At 39.8% G+C, this 23,254-nt stretch overlaps 4 protein-coding genes and 1 long non-coding RNA gene across 8 annotated transcripts in view; 3 read left to right on the top strand and 2 right to left on the bottom strand.

Annotated features, from left to right (window-relative positions):
- LOC129768245 (uncharacterized) overlaps nucleotides 1-23,254 on the top strand; it is a 524,264-nt gene that overhangs the window by 22,253 nt on the left and 478,757 nt on the right. For 2 of the 4 annotated variants that reach the window (XM_055769750.1, XM_055769751.1), the window contains one exon: nucleotides 1,734-2,788. The gene's annotated coding sequence lies outside the window, so the exon portion shown is untranslated. Of the gene's footprint in view, nucleotides 1-1,683; nucleotides 2,789-23,254 lie in introns of all 4 variants that reach the window. The other 2 variants (XM_055769748.1, XM_055769749.1) reach the window with 1 other exon arrangement.
- On the top strand, nucleotides 8,035-8,696 carry LOC129768248 (C-type lectin 37Da-like). Its single transcript, XM_055769760.1, has 2 exons — nucleotides 8,035-8,166; nucleotides 8,228-8,696. The coding sequence occupies exons 1-2, from the start codon at nucleotides 8,056-8,058 to the stop codon at nucleotides 8,600-8,602; spliced, it is 486 nt and encodes a 161-aa protein (XP_055625735.1). The 5' UTR covers nucleotides 8,035-8,055; the 3' UTR covers nucleotides 8,603-8,696.
- Nucleotides 9,278-10,094, top strand: LOC129768250 (C-type lectin 37Da-like). Its single transcript, XM_055769762.1, has 2 exons — nucleotides 9,278-9,543; nucleotides 9,605-10,094. The coding sequence occupies exons 1-2, from the start codon at nucleotides 9,433-9,435 to the stop codon at nucleotides 9,971-9,973; spliced, it is 480 nt and encodes a 159-aa protein (XP_055625737.1). The 5' UTR covers nucleotides 9,278-9,432; the 3' UTR covers nucleotides 9,974-10,094.
- On the bottom strand, nucleotides 19,336-20,535 carry LOC129768253 (uncharacterized). Its single transcript, XR_008741650.1, has 3 exons — nucleotides 20,411-20,535; nucleotides 20,271-20,345; nucleotides 19,336-20,215 (listed from the first exon to the last, which is right to left on the bottom strand). It is a non-coding gene; the product is annotated as an uncharacterized LOC129768253 (long non-coding RNA).
- On the bottom strand, nucleotides 22,121-22,881 carry LOC129768249 (C-type lectin 37Da-like). The gene is made up of 2 exons (XM_055769761.1): nucleotides 22,723-22,881; nucleotides 22,121-22,660 (listed from the first exon to the last, which is right to left on the bottom strand). The coding sequence occupies exons 1-2, from the start codon at nucleotides 22,831-22,833 to the stop codon at nucleotides 22,292-22,294; spliced, it is 480 nt and encodes a 159-aa protein (XP_055625736.1). The 5' UTR covers nucleotides 22,834-22,881; the 3' UTR covers nucleotides 22,121-22,291.

The raw sequence follows: 23,254 nt of genomic DNA, 5'->3' as shown, positions 1-23,254 counted from the left end.
GAAACAATCTAGAAATTAATAATAACACATTAAAAATTATTAACTTCTAAGTGTTCCACTTCCAAAATGTTATTAAAATTCACTGATTTAGTTGTTCCACTACTATATACTGTACTAAATTTTCTCATCTGTCACATAAAAGCATCCGAATCGTCTTCCGTAGCGTACTTTTTAATGTAGAGCCAGTTTGAAGCAAGTGAGTCCGAAACAAAAAAAAGTTCTGTAACTCTGTCATTGTTGAAATTCGAACATATGCGTAGGAGGATTTTTTTCATCAAATATGATGGTCTATCACCTCCTGAGAGAATCTGGATAAATTAATTTTTTTCATGTGAGAAAGGTGTTTTCTGACTTTAAGGGGATGAATCAAAAATCAAATTCCTCTTTTATTTTCAAAAAACGAAAAATACATGCAAAAAAAAACCAATAAAGAAAAAAAATGTTTTGACTCGATTATCCGGAGGATTCGATTATCAGGAGTGAAACAAAAAATCAATACTTCGGATAATCGAGTCCGACCTGTACTACCAAACAACTTTGCCCCCATGACCAATTTGCCCCCATTACCCCTACTGACAATGGAGATGAATAAAATTCGGTGTTCTGCACTGAATGTTTTTTTACCATCCAAACGGGTGTCGTTCTTTCATCCGAGTTACAATGAAAATATTATGGAGAAACTATAAAACCTAGGAAACTAAGTGGAGCACATCTTCAGACGAATGCTGAAAAGCGAGAACAAAAAAGAAAAGCGAAACTTTTTCATTCAATCCATTTCGCCCTCCCAACAGTTCTGTAAGAGAGAAGGTCAGTAGCACAATTACGATTTGCGTCTTACAGTGACTCGGTCTTGAAAGGGTCATTGGACAAAACCAGCCATGGGTGAAAAACTCAGACTAATTCGATGAAAAATGTTTCTGGAACTTGCGATGGCAACGAGCCAAGGCATTTCCTTTCATCGCTGTTTTTGGGTGCAGGTTATGGTGTTAAAATCATCGGTTTTGCGGTGGCATCGGATTGAGCGTAGCTCTGGTATGTGGTCATATAGAACGGCATACGATTGGGTTTTCCATATAGATAGTTATTGTTGAGTATTGTTTCTAAACAATCAAAAGTCAGCTGTGAGGTGTTTGAGAGATGGAATCAACATTATAGAATCGAATATTCCTTTCCAAAACGCTCTTTGATATTCGATCTCACAAATATAATTTGTTTCCATATTGGTCGCACTGCGGAAATGTCCTTTCGACAGCTATTCCGGTCCCTGTTCAAATAATTAATCTGTTTTTGTACCCAATTCGATTTGGGTTGACCCAGATTGACAGAAATAGTTGGTGGAATAATTTATTCCGCAACAATTCCTCTCCGCAGAATTTGTTCAATTAGGTAACAGCACCGCGAGATTTATTTCTCTCGGTTCCCCCTCCGCTACATTATCCACCAACCGGCCGGCTGTGAAGTAGAATTCCACTCCTCCCCCTCAGTTGAACTAGTCGAGATTAAACGTTCAAAATGATCCAAAATAACAACTGGGAAACGACAAACTTCCCCAACCACACCGCAAGGACAGACCGCCCTCCTCTCTAGTTGAACTTCATGAATATTAAACCGAGGCCAATACTGGCGGAGAAAACATTGGAATATTAATCAATTGCTCTCGACGCCCACCCCCGCGTTATCCAGAGGGAATATTTAATTTGGAAATTGCTCGATCCGGTTTTGGTGGCTCACAGATGAAACAATTGCACAGCCCCACGTTCGACAATGAAAAGGGGGCGTTAAAAGTGCAGCAACAACGAATTTTAAACAAGTGCAAGTTTTAAAGTGAAGCCACAGAAAAAAAGAAGTGTGAAGCGGTTGGTGCAAAGGATCAAAAAACGTGCGAAAAATGAAGAAAAAGTGAATATTTTGTAAAGTTGCACCACTGATGTTTCCTCGCTGATTATGAAGTCAAGTTTGCGAATCGCGGTTTAATAGCGAACGAAAGTTTTGAAAGTGTGCTGCCAGTGATCGATCCTTGATAAATACGCGATCGAGGAAAAAAAATTGGGATGGTGAGTGAAAATATTGAATGCAAATCAAGTGCGGCAGTGTGAATGACAACCGTTGATTGAATTTCGTCGCCTCCCGGGTAGCAATTGAGAGTGTGGTAACGACGAGAGAGTCTCGAAAACTCATATTAGTGACAAAAATAATGGATCAGCCATCGCAAACGGTTGATGGTAGCTACACAGAAAAAGAAGAAAAGGAATAGCAGTCTCATTCATCAGAGTTGGGAAGCCCCCTGGGGGAAGGTGTGATTGTGCTGCTCTTCATCAACGTGGGAAGCTCCTGAGTGCATAGTATCATAAAACGGGCGGCGGCAAAATAGTGCCCAGGCAGTGTGCAGATAGTAGGGAGGGTGTTTCTCGATTTCCGCAAAAAAAGGAGAAGTACTGTGTGTTAAGCCAAAGGCAAACCGAAACCCAGTGCTCGATCGAAGTCAGAACGCGCGTCTGCTTGAGAGTCGATGTTGTGATTTATGTGTGTTTATATGGAGCTGTAACCTTATCTTCGCCCCTGGTGTGAGTCTCTGAGTACGCTCCGGTGCCCAACCAAATGGTGTTTTATGTCGGCAACTGTCTCTTTGGCTGAACAAAATAATACTCATCTATCTGGCTGGAAGCCGGCGGCCGGAGATATAATATCCTGACCGGAGGCCCGAAATTGCAATAGTGGAGAAAAACGAATTAGATATTTGTGCTCGGGTGTTTACTGCTAACAACGGGTGCTCGGCAGATAAGAGAAGGTAAGTCACGGTTGTAATATATGAATGATACGTTTGACTGTCCGTATAGAATTTTAAATTGGAACCTTATAAAAGTGACATGGTATTCTATCGCTCAATCTTCTATTATGAATTTTCATGCTATAGATTAACTTTGCGTTTTCTAGTTTTTCACATCGATTAGTTCGCCAACAAACCCCGGACCCTGTATAATTATTTTGACTTGTAATTATTTCTGCGAGCATTTTTTTCAAACTGGATGGTTTGGAATCTCCAACAATTTGTTGTCAGTATATTGGATTAAATGAATTGTTAGTGATATTATATCAGATCGTCTCAAACATTCCTTGAATACGGAATTTGTAAAACAACTAAACTACTCTGGTATTTGAAAATTATCTTACTTTGGTAATGGTATTGCTTGGATAATACTTGGTTAGGAAGTTTTAATGCATTCACCATATAGACCGAAGTTGGCACCAAGCGATTATCGCCTTTTTCTTGCATTGCTGAGTTATTTGGGATTGAAATTCAAGAGAAGATGGTCGATTACGAATACTAGAGTTTCTCGCCAATAAGAACCAAAACTTCTATACTTCTATGAATCTAACTTTAAAATGGCAGCAAACACAACAAAATGGTTCATACCATTTTTTGACCCTAATCAGGATCATCCGAAGCATCTTGAATGATGTTTTGAATTTCACGCAAAAAAATGTATTTCTTTTCCCCCAACCTAATACAGGGGAACTCTGTTATAACGTACCCTCAATATAACGTCACTCGATATGACGACACTAGATATAACGTACACATTTTCAATGGACGAATTTCATGCCAACTCGTCTTGGGAGTTGGCATCACCATCTCAGATTGCAGTGAAACGTTGTGGGTGTAAAGACATTGGTAATTTGAGCAATTTTGCATAGTTTGAATAAATCACAACAAAAACAATTAGACAACTTTTTGAAAAGGGCCGCTTTTTTTTCTTAGTTTTTTACAACAAAAAAAAAATAATTCAAAAATTATAATACCTACCCAATTTTACATAAATACTGAAATGTAGGAAATTGTTTGAATTTTAATGTAAAAATTATCAACATTTATAAACACTTACACTGAAAACAAATTTAATTAAAAAAAAATGCCAAAAGTAACAATGTCCTTCCTCCAATATATGGGAGACTTGTCGGTAATTGTATTTACTACTAGCTGATCCGCCAAACTTCCCAAACGTCCCGCCCAAAATTTGCTTTTTGTTATCAATACCTTCAAACATTAACGTTTTCTTACTTCTTCTTCTTCTTCTTCTTCTTCTTCAATGGAGTTAACGTTCCCTGTGGAACTTTTGCCGTCTCAACGTATGCGTTCACTAGTGTCATTTATTAACACTTAGTTGAGATTTCTTAAGCCAGATAACACGCCTTGAATGTATTCTGAGGGGCAAGCTTTAGAATACGCGTGACCACAGTGTAAGTCGAAGTAAATTTCTCTGACGAAAAATCTCCCGGCCAGAACGGGAATCGAACCCGAACACCCGGCATGATAATGTGAGACGCTAACCACTCGGCCACGGGTGCACAAACGATTTCTTACTGAGCGCAAGTTCATGAGTCCAATCGCAGAACTGTTCATTGATTGATCTTCTAATCGACCCCGTTGAATTTACTTTTTACTGAAAAAAAAACCTAGTACTTCTACCAAAACTCATCATTATAATATCAGATTATTTTCAGACACAATTCTCGTTCAAGATTTTCAACCACTTGCAAATAACATCAGTTACATGGAATAAATGTTTGATGCAGAAAGTATGGTAGAATAAAGACAGACCCCTCCCCTCTGTGTCCATTCACCATAGAAACGTTTCGTGCCCCCTATAATCTTCACATGTCACAGAAATTTGTTTTTCATTTGTATGATAGCCCACCCTAAGAGAGGGGGGAGGTGTGTCGAACTACCATAGAAGCATTTAATGCACCCTAAAACCTCCACATGTCAAATTTCGTTTCAGTTGCTTGATTAATTCTCGAGTAATGCAGAAATTGGTGTTTCATTGGTATGACAGCCCCCCCATTAGAGAGAGAGGTGGAGTGTCTAACTACCATAGAAACATTTATTGCACCCTAAAACCTCCACATGCCGAATTTCGTTTCATTTGCTTGATTAATTCTCGAGTAATGCAGAAGTTTGTGTTTCACTTGTATGGCAGCCCCCCCTAAGAGAGGAGGGAGGAGCGTCTAATTACCATAGAAACATTAATTGTACCATAACACCTCCATATGCCTAATTTGGTTCCATTTGCTTGATTAATTCTCGAGTAATGCAGAAATTGGTGTTTCATTTGTATGGCAAGCAACCCCCCCACCCCCCTTAGAGAGAGAGGTGGAGTGTCTAACTACCATAGAAACATTTATTGCACCCTAAAACCTCCATATGCCTATTTTGGTTCCATTTGCTTGATTAATTCTCGAGTAATGCAGAAATTGGTGTTTCATTTGTATGGCAGCCCCCCCTTAGAGAGAGAGGTGGAGTGTCTAACTACCATAGAAACATTGATTGCACCCTAAAACCTCCACATGCCGAATTTCGTTTCATTTGCTTGATTAATTCTCGAGTAATGCAGAAGTTTGTGTTTCACTTGTATGGCAGCCCCCCTAAGAGAGGATGGAGGAGTGTCTAACCACTATAGAAACATTTATTGCACCCTAAAACATTCACACGCTGAATTTGGTTCCGTTTGCTTGATGAATTCTCGAGTTATGCAGAAATTTGTGTTTCATTTGAATGGCAGCCCCCCCTTAGAGAGGAGTGTATATACACCATAGAAACATTTATTGTACCCTAAAACGTCCATGATGTACAGAGAAATGGACCGGATCGATCGGATCTCAGGACTCGTCTTTTGCATTCAGAAATCTGATCATTCGTGCTATGAAATGTAGCAACCTTGCCTCGGCGCAAAATAAACTTCAATCTAAGTAATCCGTATTCGTGGAGTAGATTAGTAGACACAAAAATAATTTTAAATTGCTTAAATTTGGATGAAAATCATTACTCGATGTTGTTTAAATACTTAGAAAACAGTCCGAACTTAAGGATTCTTCTATAAATCTTGTATACATGTTGGACGAAATACGTGTAATTTTTTTTATAGAGCTCATTAAAGACTGCATTCTTTTGTTTGAACACACGTGCTGTCGTTTGATCAAAGGCTGTGTAGGTGTTACTCATGATAGCGTCTTGCTATCATTCCTCGAACCGCTTCTGTTGATTGTCTCATAGAAATCGCAGTCGTTCGCTCTCTACCTTTGCGAATATGTTGACCATGGATTATTTATTGGATTACCACAGCTCAAGACATCCTAGAATGACGTTGTCCTGACTGCGCCAATTCATCAAACGACACACATAAGAATCCATCGAGGGCACTCTCTTGTTTGTTTCGTCTCCTCCAACCACATAATATTAAAATATTAATTAAAAATGAGCAATGATGTTCCTAATAATTAAAGTAACTGTGGCGCATTGGATCTACACACTTGCTCTTCAATCGGTTTTTTATCAGGATTGACGACAATAGCGTGACTGTTATTTTGAATTCTGAGCATGGGTGTGATTAGAATAATTTCAATAATTCATTGTGCTCATCCGAAAAGGCTTCCAGCTCGCCGGCGATATTCCTAGTTTTAGTCGAATGGAGGTTACTTGCGTATGTGTAGGGTGAAATTCGATGAAGAGGACGAAGTGCCATCTGGCATTAAACAACGTAAATAAATTCGTCCTGTTTAAAAAACGAACGACGAATACATTATTTGGTATCGTTTATATAAAAATACATATATCGCGATAAAAAAAGGAGATGAGGGTGAAAATTGGTTATATATGGTTATAAGTTTTTTTCAAGCCAAATTTATGCAAAAAATACGAAAACAAACTTATTCAGATTTTATTTGCATGGGGCCACCCTAATCGGCATCAAATATAAAGTAATAGGTATCCTAGCGGTATCATATATAGTTTACGACCTATTCTCATGCCTACCAAGTTTTTTGAGTATAATATCATTAAAATCGGTCGAGCCGTTTCGGAGGAGTTTGACAACGAACATCGTGACACGAGAATTTTATATATAAGATAAAAATAAAAATGCATATATAAATTTAAAAAAATTAAATTACAAAAGACAATGAATTATAAATGTTTTTTCAAATATCTCGAGAATGGCTGCATTTAGAAGGAGATTGATGATGAGCTTTTTTATTTTAAATTACATCGGGATTTAAAATTTGTAGCTTAAATTGATTGTTAGCAAACAAAAATTCGATGTTCCACAAATTTGGTCAAACGGAATACAAACTTTAATTCGAATTTTTGTTTTGTCATTTGTCGATTTCATTTGGAATTGCTTTATTGAAGAATTCTGTAATGGGTACATTAGGGTGGCAATGGATGTATGGAAAAAATTTCCTCATCGAATTTCAAAAACCAACCATGTACATTTTGTTTATTGGCCTAAAAAATGATCTGTGCAGAGTTTCAGCTCAATCGGACATGATGTAGGGGTGCGATGCCAAATGACTTAAAAATGCATGAAACGTCGAGATCTGGTGTCATCTCGAAAAAGAATTTGTGGCCGAAAATCGACCTCATGGGACTTACCCTCAGAGGCAATGAAGGTATGGAAAAAAATAATTGTAGAATTTAAAGAACCGACCACGTACATTTTGTTTATTGGCCCAAAATAAAATGACCTGTGCGATATTTCAGCTCAATCGGACATGATTTATGATACTCCTCATGGATCCATACTCGTTATCGCTGTTTATGATATAATTTAAATACAGCTTCCAGGTAACTAAGCAAAGTAATCTAGAAGCTGTGTCTAAATTTAATCCTATCTCTAAATGCTGTGACATCAATATACCATAAAAAGACTGTTGCCGTAACAAAATAATGCATGCGTTGATATGAATGTTCATAAAATTATTACAGGATAGCATTCAGGTAAATCTACACATTGTTCATCACTGAAAAGCGTATCGAACATGTAGGTGATTTTTTTTTAATATAGCTTCATTATTTTTTGCACGGCTAGCTTTATTTCTAACGTGCATAGTGCTAGTTTTCTTATCATGTGACTATATTGTGTTAGTTTTTCGCTAAACCCCTGTTACATCTGCTTAACTGTTTGTTTGTTTTTTTTCGAACAGAAGACCCTTTTTTAAACACTATAAAAGTTCACAGGTTCTCTCTATCTGCAAAACTTTCGCACTCATTGCTCCGCAATGATACGAATCGTTGGTATCATCCTACAGTTCTGTGCTCTGCTGGTTGGAGCCCAGCAGCTCGGTTGCTCTCCTCAGTGCGCCCAAATCTATCATATATCATTCAACACGGTGAGTTAGAGCGTTAGTTTCGATAGGCCTAGTTAAATGATTTCAAGCTAAAATCGTCCAGGGAAATTGGCACGAATCAGTGGAGTACTGCAATCGGCTGGGATTGCGGCTGGCAGTGGTTGACACAGCCGCCAAACATGAGGCAGTCGTTGGGGCTGCCCAAACTACGGGCCTTCAATCCACGGGATTCTTTGGACTGTGGCTTGGCGCAAGTGATCTGGCTAGGACTAAAACCTATGTGTGGCACAGCACCGGCGAGGGAGTGGTTTTCGCGAAATGGAAACCCGGAGAGCCAACCGGTGGAAATGAACACTGCCTGAATCTGTACTACTGGCCGGCCATAGCTTTCAACTGGACTTGGAACGATGCACCGTGCGACACCAGGCTGTATGCCGTCTGCGAGAGCGACGAAAATCGTTGCATAGGATGGAACTGAGTGTTTAAATAGACAATTTATTTGGTTTTGGGAATGGAAATCGGATATCAAAATTCTGTTGGTGGGAATAGAATTTTTACTCGGAACAAATTAATACTTTCTATTGTAACACTATTTAACACTTCAAAATTCAAACTCTATTCATTAGAACTGAGCGACAATTTCTAAATAGCACATTTCTTCAGATAAACTAAAAAATCACGTCTCATCTAGGAAACGATGCGATACTTTATTGATCTGTTGATAAATCCCACAACAACTGCAATATCGCGAGGATACTCTAGAAGACATGGTATGGTATAACACTGATGCCGACTATGTACATCATCTTCATACATTGCCATAGTGTTTGATCAGCTGAGCTCGCAACATTAATTTCCATATCCAGGGGAATACCTTTGGGTTGATGATATTACTCACAGGTCAACACTCGGGGGGCAAAATATTCGAAATCCTTTTCATGCTTTCCGTTATTATTGAGTATTTTATAATTAAGGAGATTAGGGAAATTTGTCTAAATAAGACTAAAGTTTGATGATGTTGATGGTACTTTTGAATGTAATCAAAATGTGAAAACAACCATATAGTCACCTAGTTCTCGGAAAAGGTCTATCCAAGAAAACAATTACTGCTATTATTAGATCATCATGTTTAACCATGTGGAGTGTAGATAATGTCCAGCATCGCATCCCGGTGGTTATCTTATCATACGTCAACAATACGTTTGTTTCTGAATCACCTCTGTGTAGCCAAAATTGGTATGTGTTGAACATCGAGAAAACTACAAAAAGTGCAGTTGAGAGCGAAACTTTCGCACATATTTCGCCACGATGATACGAAACGCTTGTATCATCTTACAGTTCGGTGCTCTGCTGATTGGAGCCCAGCAATTGCACTGTACTCCACAAAGCGCACACAGCTATCACATAGCATTGTATCCGGTGAGTCAAAAAATTAATTACGATGACTTTCTCCCAATAACTCCACGCTCGAATCATCCAGAGCAATTGGCACGAAGCGGTTGAATACTGCAATCGGTTGGGATTACGGCTGGCCATTGTTGACAACGCAGCCAAACACGAAGCGATTGTTCAGGCAGCCCAAGCTACGGGCCTTCAATCCAGTGGATACTTCGGTCTTTGGCTTGGTGCAAGTGATCTGGCTAGGACTAAAACCTATGTGTGGCAGAGCACTGGCGAAAGGTTAGTGTTCGGGAAGTGGAAACCTGGTGAGCCAACCGGCGGAAGCGAACACTGTCTGCATCTGTCGTACTGGCCATCGAACGGCTTCAACTGGACCTGGAATGATGCCCGGTGTGACACCAATCTGTACGCGGTTTGTGAGACGGATGAAAGTCGTTGTTTTAGGTGATCAACACTGGTGTTGGAGACGTGATCTGTGGCGTATATAAGAGTATTGTTGCTAATGAAAAATTATCATGAAAGGTAAAATAGTAACAGCAAGTATATACAAATAAATTCATTGCATCAGAGACTGTCTTCATTTTATGTCTATGGGATAATTATGAGGAGAAAGTAGTTGGTAGTAGTATGATTGAACTCTAACTTTTGTTGGATTGGTTATTCATGACAAGCAGTTGTGGAAACCTTCCTTTCAGGATTATGTTTGAAATATTTTCACAAAAAGTTAGCAGCTTGTTTTGAAGAACATTTAGCTAACTTGATCACATTGAATGTGCTTTTGTTATTAATCTCAATGAAATTACTAACTTATGGTGAAATTTGCAGAATTTTTATAAAAGCACATGTGATAAGGAATAACAAGGGTATTCCTAATCACTAAGGACGGCTCAAAGAGTGCAAACCATGTGTCGAAATTGTGTTCGAAGGTTATCCGGTATGTCAAAGCTTACTAGTGACGGCAGAAAAACAAAGTAGAAGAGTCTAGTGATATTTATGAGTTATTTAATGACTATCATATAGCGTGGGGTTCACTGTCATTAAATGCGAGACGGACCTCACCAGACAACTTGTGATAATCAACAGCGGTTCACATCATCCACTTGCATCGATCAGCTTAACGAGATACAGGGTTTTCCAACTTTAAATTCCGAAAGTAAATTGAAATAAAACACACTTAGAATTCGAATTTCGATGAAACTTTTATTTCAAATTAAATTTGGTTTATGCCATTATGTGTGAAATACAACATCATTCAAATGTCCACCTAGGGCTTCCTCGCTCACCTTGATCCGGAACAGGTAATTTTCGATGACTTTTCGGCACATATGGGGCGGTATCTCGGTCTTAACTTCACGAATGTTGTCTTTCAAATGTTCAAGAGTTTGCGGAGAGTTGGCATAGACACGGTCTTTCGCATAACCCCACAAAAAAAAAAAAAATCTAGCGGGTTCAAATCGCATGATCTGGACGGCCAATTGGCATCACCACAACGCGAAATTATGCGTCCCTCAAATTTCGTTCGCAATATGACCATGTTCGGTCGTGTTGTGTGGCACGTGGCGCCGTCCTGCTAGAACCACATGTCATCCGTATCCATATCTTCAATTTGTGGCAAAAAAAATCGGTTAACATGCGGCCATAGAGCTCACCATTCACAGCTACCGTCTCGCCGTCCTCATTTTCAAAGAAATACGGCCCGATGACTCCACCAGACCATAATGCGCACCAAACAGTGACTTTTGGCGGATGCAATGGCCTCTCAACAATCACGTGTGGATTTTCTGAGCCCCATATACGGAAATTTTGGGTGTTCATATAGCCACCGAGCTCGAAATGTGCCTCATCGCTGAAGAAAATATGATGCGAAAGTTTTTTGCTGCTGTTGTTCGTTCACCCAATCGACGTATGCCCGACGCATTCCATGATCACCACGCTCTAATTTTTGTACCAGTTGGACTTTATATGGATGTAGGTGCAAGTCCAAATGCAAAATTCACCACAATGATGTGTTTGACAATCCCAATTGCTGAGCACGCCATGGAATCGAAACATTCGGGTCATCCTCCACACTGGCAGCAACAGCAGCAATATTTTCGGCCGAACGCACATTACGATGATGCATAGATTTCACAATATCCGCTACGGATCCAGTTAGTTCGAAATCACGCACTACATTAGCGATTGTGTGCTCTGTAGACCGTCCATGACGACCAAAATCCGTCCGTAATGCTCGAAAAACATTTGCCGGTTTTTCATCATTTTTATAGTATAATTTAACAAAATTAACACGTTGTGCGATGCTAAAACGATCCATATTGTAAAATGGCAGACATTCAACTAACGATATAACGCTTTGGTTGACAGCTATGTCAAACGGTTGTCAGCGCAGGGCTGTATACTTTCGGAAGCCCGAAATGGAAAACCCTGTACATCAAGTTACTGCTTCCCCTTCGAAATTTAGGCCGGCCAGTTTGATCTGTCCTCTTGTGACCCACTAGGACCATACTTCCACAACACCGAATACCAAAATACAAAAAAATCTAACACTTCACGGAAATCAGACACGCGTAATCGAACTTCAGCAGATACTTCGTGTTTTGCGCTCGTAACGATCCTATCTATGCCGGCAATTGGTAAAACTTGTGTCCTGAATCACAAAACTAGTTGTATCTCGGGATTGGTTAAAGGCACAAAAATGTTCTTATATAAAAATTCAGAAAACTTTTCTTTTTTTTGGAAAAAAAATAAATAAAAAAATTATTCCGTTACAGTTCCGATGAATTTTGCTTCGGATACCCTCGCTCATTGTTTGGACTCTGTGTTGGTCAACCTCAGCGGCTATTTTACTACTTCTGCTGCATCCCGAGTCACTTTGGCACCCTTCTTCAATTAATACTTGAAAATCTATCTATATATATAAACCGGATTTCCGTCTGTCTGACCGTTATGGACTCGGAAACTACTGAACCGATCGACATGAAAATTGGTATATAGGGGTTTTTGGGGCCGGGAAGGTTTTCATGATAGTTTGAGACCCCTCCCCCTCTCTAAGGGGGGGGATGCCATACAAATGAAACACAAATTTTTACATTACTCGAGAATTAATCAAGCAAATGGAACGAAATTTGGCATGTGGAGGTTTTAGGGTGCAATAAATGTTTTTACGGTGGTTAGATACACCCCACCCTCTCTCTTATGATGTCATACAAATGAAACACAAATTTCTGCATTACTCGAAAATTAATCACGCAAATGCAACCAAATTAGGCACTTGGAGGTTTTATGGTGCAATAAATGCTTCTATGGTGGTTAGATACCCTCCCCCCTCTCTTAGGGGGAGCTGCCATACAAACACCAATTTCTGTATAACTCGAAAACTAATCAAGCAAATGGAGCCAAATTTTGCCTGTGAAAATTTTAGGGGGCACGAAACGTTTCTATGGTGAATAGACACTCCTTCCCCCTCTCTAAGGGGAGAAGGGGGGAGGGGTCTGTCTTTGTTCTATCAAGTTTTCTGTATCAAATATTTATTCCATGTAACGGAGAAACATGTTATTTGCAAGTGGTTGATAAATCTTGAACGAGAATTGTGTCTGAAAATAATCTGATATTATAATGATGAGTTTCGGTAGAAGTACTGGGAATTTTTTAGTAAAAGGTAAATTCAACGGGGTCGATTAGAAGATCAATCAATGAACAGTTCTGCGATTGGACTCATGAACTTGCGCTTAGTAAAAAAACGTAAATGTTTAAAGGTATTGATAACAAAAAAACAAATTTTGGTCGGGACGAAGTTTGCCGGGTCAGCTAGTTGTTTAATATTTTTCGATTGGGCAGAATTGTGGGTAATTCGGAGGACCTGATTTTTTTCAATGCAATCGATCCCATTGTCACGGTGCCGCTGAAGCACCTCATGACTGTGTGGCAGCTTGCTAAATCAGACACAAACTTCACTGGTCCTCTATTGTCTTGTTTGTGATGAGAACCTTGGTTTTCTGTCCACATGCGAATCCCTTGTTAAATCAAGAAATTCCTGGCAAATTTATCAGCGAAAACGAACATAAACTTGCTCGGGAGATTACCTCTGGCATTCAAGTCTGGGAGCTGTCCACAATCCATCTTCACGCACGTCTCGTCATCCATCAGCATGCATCCTTCGTGCAGAACAACAGTTGCACGTTAACGGAAACGTTCCAGTAAAATCTACTGTATCCCCAAAACTCCAGCGAATGTTTGATGTTGATACGTTGAGACGTTCCTATCTACCGATCTATCAAAGTAATTTAAAGGAGCGCTTTATTGCAAATTGTACCAGAAATGAAACACAAATTTCTGCATAACTCGAGAATTAATCAATGCAACCAAATTTGGCATGTGGAGGTTTTAGGGTGCAATAAATGTTTTCACGGTGGTTAGACACTCCACCCCCCTCTCTAAGGGGGAGCTGTCATACAAATGAAAGACAAATTTCTGCATAATTCGAAAATTAATCAAGCAAATGGAGCCAAATTTGTCATGCGAATGTTTTAGGGGACACGAAACGTTTCCATGGTGAATAGACACTCCCCCCTCTTTCTGAGGTGGGGCTATCATACAAATGAAACTAAAATTTCTGCATTACTCGAGAATTAATCAAGCAAATGGAACCAAATTTTGCATGTGGAGGTTCAGGGTGCAATAAATTATTCTATGGTGGTTAGATACTCCTCCCTTCTTGCTTAGGTGGGGCTGCCATAAAAAGAAACATAAATTTCTGAAAAACTCGAGAATTAATCAAGCAAATGAAACCAAATTTGGCATGCGGAGGTTTTAGGGTGCAATAAATATTTTTACGGTGGTTGGACACTCCACCTTCCTCTCTAAGGGGGAGAAAATTAACAGGGTCGATTAGAAGATCAATCAATGAACAGTTCTGCGATAAGGAGTGTGAAAGGGAATTTTGATTATTAAACTACATGGCAAAACTGGAGTAAAATCTGTCTGAAAGGCCGTGATTACGAATTAGAAAATCTATGAGGAGAATCGATCAAAGAAGATAGACTCTTTTGACATGTTGCTCTAGATTTGTTGGTGCTGGCAATTTGTTGATTTGAGGTGAAAGATGCCGAAAAAAAGATATTTGAGTGAATCAGAACAAAGAGTTGTAGGAGTAACCGCGAAATAGGAAGGACAGTAAACTGATCCGAAACATCGATTCGAAATGTATATGTGATACTGGTTATATTCCCTCTAACGTCTCTAGTGAAACGGAAATGAAATTTACCGAAACAATGTTTGCGTGCGGTTTGAGACTGAAAAACTGTTTTGTCAACGCCAATGACAGGCTTCTGGACTTGTCATTTTCAAATCTACCGGAATACCTTGACTTGATAGCACCATCTTCACCGTTGTCACCTGTTGATGACCATCACACACCTTTCATTTTACTACTTGACGAGAATGACACACCAAAATTAGTTGACGACCAAGATAAATGTTTTAAATTTGACTATTTGGCATGTGATTTCGACTTGTTGAATTCTATCCTTGTGAATATGGAATGGGAACGACTTCTGAACAACGATACAGTGGACCAGATGTTATCAGCATTCTACGAAGCACTCTTTGACGTTATAACTCGATACATACCTAAATACAAGCACCTATCTCTGTTTACAACAAGCCATGGTGGACTCCCGAACTAAGAAAACTTCGTAACCGCATCCGTAAGATGCGCAACCAGTATTTCCTTACAAAAAACGAACCTGACAGAATTAGACTACGCGGGATGGAGTTGGAGTATAAAGCCCTACTTACTGCCTTTGATGATTTGAAATTCTTCCAAGAGATTACATCTATCAGCGATTGTGAGGCAATACAAGAGGATATAAATCGCCTGCTAATCTGGTGCGGCGACAACGGCATGCGCGTAAACAACAAGAAGTGCAAATCAATATCTTTTACTCGCTGCAAAGTTGTTATTGGTCGTCATTATCACATGGGACTGGATCCTCTGGAACGTGTGAGTTCTATTTGTGATCTAGGAGTAACGATCGATTCTAAGCTGAAATTCAACGAACATATAAGTATAGTAGCCGCCAAAGCATACAAACTGTACTCGGTTTTATCCGTCTCCATGCCTTTGGTTTCACCGATGTGTATTGCCTCGAGACGCTGAAGTGCTCACTAATTCGAAGTATTTTGGAATCCCCAGCTTCTCCAGTTTGGTCTCCGTTCCAAGTTACGCAAATCCTTGTGATCGAGCGAATCCAGAGAAATTTCATGCGGGTTGCCTTGCGTCAGCTCCCATGGAATGATCCAATCAATCTTCCCAGCTATCCTGATCGCTGCTTGTTGATCGATTTAGAAACTCTCTCTGCTAGGCGCAAAAAACAACAGCGACCCTTCATCTTCGACCTTATAACCGACAACGTGGATTGCCCCGAATTGCTACAACAGATTCCGTGGAATATTCCTCCTCGTCGTTTCCGGAATTCTCCATTATTCATAATTCCTTTCCACCGAACAATCTATGGCTTTAATAACTGTTTTAATCTTTGTTTGCGATCGTTTAACAATTTTTGTGATGAGATTGATTTTACTTTGTCCAAAAATGTGTTTAGTTCTAGAATAAGATGTTTAGACTAATTAGTTTATAAGAAAACAGTCTGTACGACGTAGTCGAAGATGGTGGAATAAATAAATAATATATATGTCATGGCGAAATGGGTAGTATAACGATGTATTTTCGGATGAAAAAAGATTCATTCTAAATTACCCTGATTGTTGTACATACTACTGGCATGATTTGAAGAAGGAACCCGAGGTCAAGGTGAGCCGAACTTTGGGGGAGGAACACTCATGATTTTGGGTGGTTTTTCACGTCCTAGAAAAACCCCTGGTGTCGCACACCCTACGGTGTGTTTTAGATTGCAGATTTCGTTTCGTGCGTGTAGGAATGGTAGCAGTCAGGACCAGGGTTTACTGAACCATAATTGCAGTATTTGAATGCTACCACGGTATATCAGAACAAATACACTGGATACTGATGGATATACTTCACAGAAATTTTTTTTTATCCCTTTCGTTTATTTTAGACTCATTAGCATTTTAGCTGTAACAGAGCCGAATTTTAATCGTGTACATGTCACATATTTATCATATCTATAATTAGCACATTACACAGTTGCCATTTTTCGGCGTTAGAAAATTCCCTTATATACCATTGCAAATGGTACATATTTACACAGTAGCCATTTAGGCGAAAGAGTTTTCTATCTGTTCTTCCATTATCCACAGTTAAGACTGGACAGCGGAGACAGTCGTTGATCCATTGTTGAGTAATTTATAGAACAGCAGCCCGATATTTCTGCAGAGCAGAGCAGTTGTATGGATGAATCGATCTTATTTCGACCGTGGATCGATCTCCATCGCTGATGATTGTTGCGTGGACGTAGTTATTCTGTAACAATACAAAGATGGTCAATGGGGGCCCTGAGTTTTGAACTCACGATCGATCGCTTACTAAGCGAACGCGCAACCTATGTGGCTACGGAGACCCCCTACTTCACAGACATAAATTCTAAACAAACATTTCGATTCACAAACAACTTAAATTTATTGTACTACGTTACTACATTTATTAGTGTTCAGCACGATACTTCCAACAAATTTCTGCATTACTCAGGAATAAATCAAACAAATGAAACCAAATTCGGCATGTGGAGGTTTTAGGGTGCAATAATTTTTTTTTACGGTGGTTAGATACTCCACCTCCCTCTCTTAGGGGATATAAATAATGAAACATATTATACATTTCTACATAGTTCAAGAACTAATCAAGCAAACTGAACCAAATTTGACATGTGGAGATTTTAGGGGTCAAGAAACATTTCTAAAGGGGTTCAACACTCCTTTCACCTTTATGAGGGGGGGGGAACGTTTCTACGATGAAACATACTTATGTTTATGTGAAGTATTTTGGGATAATGTTACAATCAGTAACAATGTTTTGGGATCGATACCAGGTGTCTTGGCCAGATTCCAGACCAGAAGTTGGATTGACACCATCTCGAATTCTGCATGAACCTTTAACTGTTGGTCGAGCATTTTCAAACACTTCTGATGCTTGGTCAAAGAAAATCCGTTCTCGATGGCCTGCGTTGCTCTTTCAAGCTCCTCCTTCTTCCAACGTTGTCTGTCTGTCCTCTTTTTGTAATTCATCGGCATCTGAAATCAATTAGACCAAAGAAACGTTTCAAACCTGTAGGACCAATTCACCCCACAGAAACGTGTCCATTTCACCCCACACAACACACAAAAATTAAAATGCAATTAATTTCATTTATTGTTATCATACTTACAGTTTCGCTACGTCAGAATGTTCCTCTTCTGTAGGCGAACAGAACTTTACTGCACAATACACGGAAAGTTTGTTTAATCAGCGGGAAAAACCTTTAAACCACGATCGGAAAACTCACATTTTTTGACGATCAAAGTGCTTGCTGTGTTTATGCTAACGTTTCCCTCTACTTGTGAAGTTTTACCAAAGTTTTTTTTACTTTAGGTACATACGGTTCAACAATAGAAGGAAATGACATTATTAAAAATCCAGGTTGAGTCGTAATATTTTGAGATAAAGGGGTGGTCCAAATCACCCCATGTTACCCTACTACAGTTACATAGTCCCAAGTGCTGTTAGCCCATTTGATGTTTGCGCTAGCGAAATTTATCTTTGTTCGGAACTGAAAATGGATTTTAATGTGATGAAACGCACTCCTATATCTTCTTCTATCTATACCAATAAAAAAGTATCGCCGAATGTGTTGATAAGAGCAGAAATCGAGGAAGGAATTGTCCGATTTAGGGCTGTCTTTATTCTATCATATTTTCTGTATAAAACATTTATTCCATGTAAAGGAGAAATATGTTATTTGCAAGTGGTTGACAAATCTTGAACGAGAATTGTGTCTGAAAATAATCTGATATTATAACGATGAGTTTTGTTAAAAAGACCTTGTTAAAAAGACCATTTTGTAGTAAAAGGTAAATTCAACGGGGTCGATTAGAAGATCAATCAATGAACAGTTCTGCGATTGGACACATGAACTTGCTCTTAGTAAGAAAATGTGAATGTTTGAAGATATTAATAACAAAAATCAAATGTTGGGCGGGACGAAGTTTGCCGGGTCAGCTAGTGAGGAATAATAAGAAACACTGTTGGAATTATCGGAGTTGTCAGAGTGCTACCAACAATCTATACTTAGAACTAATACGATCAACCTACCCCTTTTGCGTCAATTTCAACCGGGATAAACTCAGAAAAGTGTGTGGAATTACTGGAAGACCTTCTGGTACCATTTACCGAGGATTTTATACCTGAGGACTTCACATTTCAGCAAGACAATGCAGATATCTATGTTAGTTTTCGGAGCGAGACAACAAGGTCTTGGACTTGGCAGCCCGTAGTCCAAACTTAAATCCAATTGAGAACCTTTGGGGAATTCTTGAAGGCCCTGTGTATAGCGATCGAGGGCTATACATGGTATGGAATAGTTCGGGAACTAGAGGCTGTTGTGAGAGAATCCTGTAGGTTTTTCCTGAAAATGTTAACTAAATCATTGTTTTCATTAACACGTTGAGTGCCATGTCAGTCATCGGTGACTGACACCGAGTTTTTCGTTCAGGCCGTGTCAGTCACCGGTGTGTAATAAGAATGTCAGTCACCGGTGACTGACACGGCCTGAACGGAAAGCTCGGTGTCAGTCACCGATGACTGACATGGCACTCAACGTGTTAAATAAACATTTCCATCGAGTTATAATTTGCCAATATTCTGCTTCGCATTTGCTGCACACGAAACGGGCGTGCGCGCGACCTGACGGGAAAGTCGCTATAAAACCGCGTGGCACTCAACGTGTTAATAATAGAATGTAGCGCGCTGAAAGCTGACCCTTCCTGACACCTACACCTGTACACGTTCCCGATTCTCTGCTCTGTTTCCAACACGGTGACTGGGAGAAGTTCGCAGATTCTACCAAGGGCACAGATACGCACACCAATGCGTCTTCCCCTGGTTCCTCCTGCTGTCTACACTTCCCCAATCGCTTCAGAAAGCACGAGCCGAGATGGACTGAGACTCCCAAGTAGTCCACACTTGAAGTACAAAAACCAAAAACTCTACAAACGAATTAACGATGTGAAGCGAAAAAGGTTTCCTCCAAACAACAAAAATATCTCCACAAAATTAACTAGGACATTTTCTCAACTCAAACATTTATTCGTTAATTACTCTAATACATAATTTTCCCTACTCTAAATACCTAACCTAAACCCACTAATAATGCGTCGATCCGGCCTCCATTCAAATTCAATCGCACTGTTTCAGCTTCATTCCCCAACAACGTGATCACTCCAATCAATCAAATCAATCAATATATTCACCAAAAAGTACCCACCCACATAACATGGCCATGTATTTAAGGGTTAGGGTTACTCACGTGTGGCTGGCTCTACCAGGAGCGCTGTAATTGTGTAGCAGCTCCTTTCCGACGAGATTGGTTGGTGCCGGGATTCCAACCCGACACGTGGGGTCAAAAGTGTGGTCCACGATGGAGTTATGATGCGGTGCGCCGAGCACAAAAATCGGGAATGGTACTTCCGGTCAGCCTGGAACCTGCAGATTTAAATCTGGAAAAAAGCGGTCGAACGGCTGTTCGACGCATTTAACAATCTTCCTATTTCTAAACAATCTTTAAATAATTTACCTTTTTGGTTTTCAGTACTACTCACACACAACAAGAATAATTATTTCCTATAACTCCTGAATATTCTAAATAATTCTACAAAAAGAAACAAGAAAGAACTGAGTACATTTGAAGAACCCTTTCCACAGCACAAGTCTTACACTATTAAACACACCGCGACACGACAAACAAAATACGCGCACGCTTGCCTTTTCCACGAATCAGGTCGGAATAAACGAGCAAAAATTCCCCAGTTCCTCAGAACACAATAAGTGCCTGATCATTGTCCCCAGGAGAACGATATTTGCTAAAGCATTTTGCTAAAGCAAATAATGTTCTTTTCAAATCCGCGAACTCCCCCCAGCCCACGGTTCGAAACAGAGCAAAGAAACGATTGTCCGCTCTCATGAGTCAGGTTGAGTCAGCATTTCTCGCGAGTTTCAGAATCACCTCTCGAAACCTGACTCGGAACTCTCGCTAAGCCGCGCATAAGTGGCCCAATTGCGAGGCACTTCGTCCACTCGACCCTAAAAGGTGTGTGTGACGGAACATTCGCTACGCTTGCGTCCAACCACACAACGACTGCGTACAACTTATGCACATCGTTGTGTGCAAGATGTGCTAGATAGCAGTTCGTTTTATTTGGACTGCTACCCTCCGAAAGTTTATGAACTTGTAGCACGACTGCTACAAGAAGTGCTACGAAATTCCTCTCTCAAAACCTACAGTGGAATCCGTTTATAATGATATCGAAGGAAATTGGTAAACGCGTTATAATAAGCGGACTCACTGTAACGTCACTGTAAAGGAAGTCATTATATTCGACTTTTTTACAAAGTATTTTTAATGAAGCCAAACTTCGTTGTGTAAATACGTCATAATAAGCGGTTGGTCATTTTTTTTTTTGACGTAGGATAACGTCTTTCGGGAACATATTGGGGTACAAATTGAAAACCGAAAATCGAGCACATCGTAAAAATTGTCCAATTTCAAACACATATTGCTCAGTCATTTCATGATGGATTGATGAAATTTTTGCGTCAATCGATTTCTGCACTCCATAACAATTGTTTATATTGAATAAAATAATATATGTCATGAAACTAACTATCGAACAATTGAAAAAACTCAACCCCTATCCTAACGGAAATATCAACTTCTAATTGGTCGAAATTGACGACACATGTGGCGGTTCACTAACCGAGACATCAAAACCAAGCTGCCTGGGGGAAATCGACATTGCAAATACATGAAGGTAGGGGGAGCTTTTGTTCCCACCGAAATGTGTTCCCTAACAGAGATATCAAAACCAAGGTGCCCGAGGGAAATCGGCATTGCAAATATATGCAAGTTAAATTTATAGTTAAAATTATAAAACAAAATTACCCTTTCCTTTCCAAATATGTTTTCTCTATATTGAAGTAACATGTAATTCTTCAAACATATCCAAAATCAACAGATAGCCTAACGGAATCCTACGTCAACTATGCGGTCGTGTCTCGGACACAGCCCTCCTGTGACTTTTTATATATAGTGACTTTCAACACTTTTGGCTGGATCGTCACTTTTTACTTCCATTTTCGGAAGAATGTCGGGAGTGAGAATTGAACTCGTGACCTTAAGCGTGAGAGGTATGGATGTTACCACTACGCCAGATCGCCTCCCGCGGTTGGTCAATATAAACAGAGTCATAATATATTTTTATTAGTATTACTTAGTTAAGATTTCTCATTCCAAATAATACGCCTAGAATGTATGCTAAATGGAGAACTCTAGAATATGCTCTGGAAATTTTCATTATTTTTTCTCCTAACAACAGGTAGCGTTAATCCGAGTGGAATTGGCAAATGAGAACATTATATAAATTAGACTTCTTCTCGTAAATATCCTATATTCATTGGGAAAACGAAGGAAAAACGTTTTATAATGCAACGAATTTATGTGTATACGCTTGATATCCATAATAATTTGCCATTAGGAACAATACCGTTGTAAAAGCCACTGCACACTTTCTCTCAACCCGTCTTCAACGCCAGCGTTGATCATCTGAAACAACGATTCTCATCCGTCTCACAGATCGCGTACAGATTGGTATCACACGGGGCATCATTCCAGGTCCAATTGAACGCCAAGGCTGGCCAGTAGTACAGATTCAGACAGTGTTCGTTCCCACCGGTTGGCTCACCAGGTTTCCACTTCCCGAACACTAACCTCTCCCCGGTGCTATGCCACACATAGGTTTTAGTCCTAGCCAGATCGCTTGCGCCAAGCCATAGACCAAAGAATCCACTGGATTGAAGGCCCGTAGCTTGGGCTGCCTGAACAACCGCTTCGTGTTTGGCTGCGTTGTCAACAATGGCCAGCCGTAATCCCAACCGATTGCAGTATTCCACCGCTTCATGCCAATTGCTCTGGATCATTCGGGCGTTAAGTTATTGGGGAAAAGTTAATCGTAAATAAATCGCTAACTCACCGGATACATTGCTATGTGATAGCTTTGTGCGCTCTGTGGAGAGCAATGCAATTGCTGGGCTCCAATCAGCAGAGCGCAGAACTGTAAGACGATACAAACGTTTCGTATCATTGTAGAGCAAGATGTGCGAAAAGTTTGGTATCAACTAGACTTTTTGTAGTTCCCTGAGTTCTGAAAGAGACATATCAGTGTTGGCTACACATAGGTGAGTGAAAATAAAACATTTTGTTGACGTATGATAAGATAACCACCGGGATGCATTGCTGGACATTATCTTCGCTCCGCATGGTTGAACAAGTTGATTTAGTAGTAGCAGGAATTGTTTTCGAGAATAGACTCCTTCCAAGAATTTAGTAGGTGACATACTACTTTGAATATTTTTATTGCATTCGGAAACCACCCTCATCCGGAGATCACACCATCAAGCGATAGGCTTATCTGTATAGATACCACGCATTTTTGTTATCACATACTCGAGAATCGAGGTAAACATGAAATGGAATTGGAATGATTTTCCATTGCGAACTATTCC

This window comes from Toxorhynchites rutilus, chromosome 2 (assembly GCF_029784135.1).
Source record: "Toxorhynchites rutilus septentrionalis strain SRP chromosome 2, ASM2978413v1, whole genome shotgun sequence".
NCBI lineage: Eukaryota > Metazoa > Arthropoda > Insecta > Diptera > Culicidae > Toxorhynchites > Toxorhynchites rutilus.
Note: the sequence above shows the minus strand (reverse complement) of the source record. Positions and strands in the feature narration are given on the sequence as shown.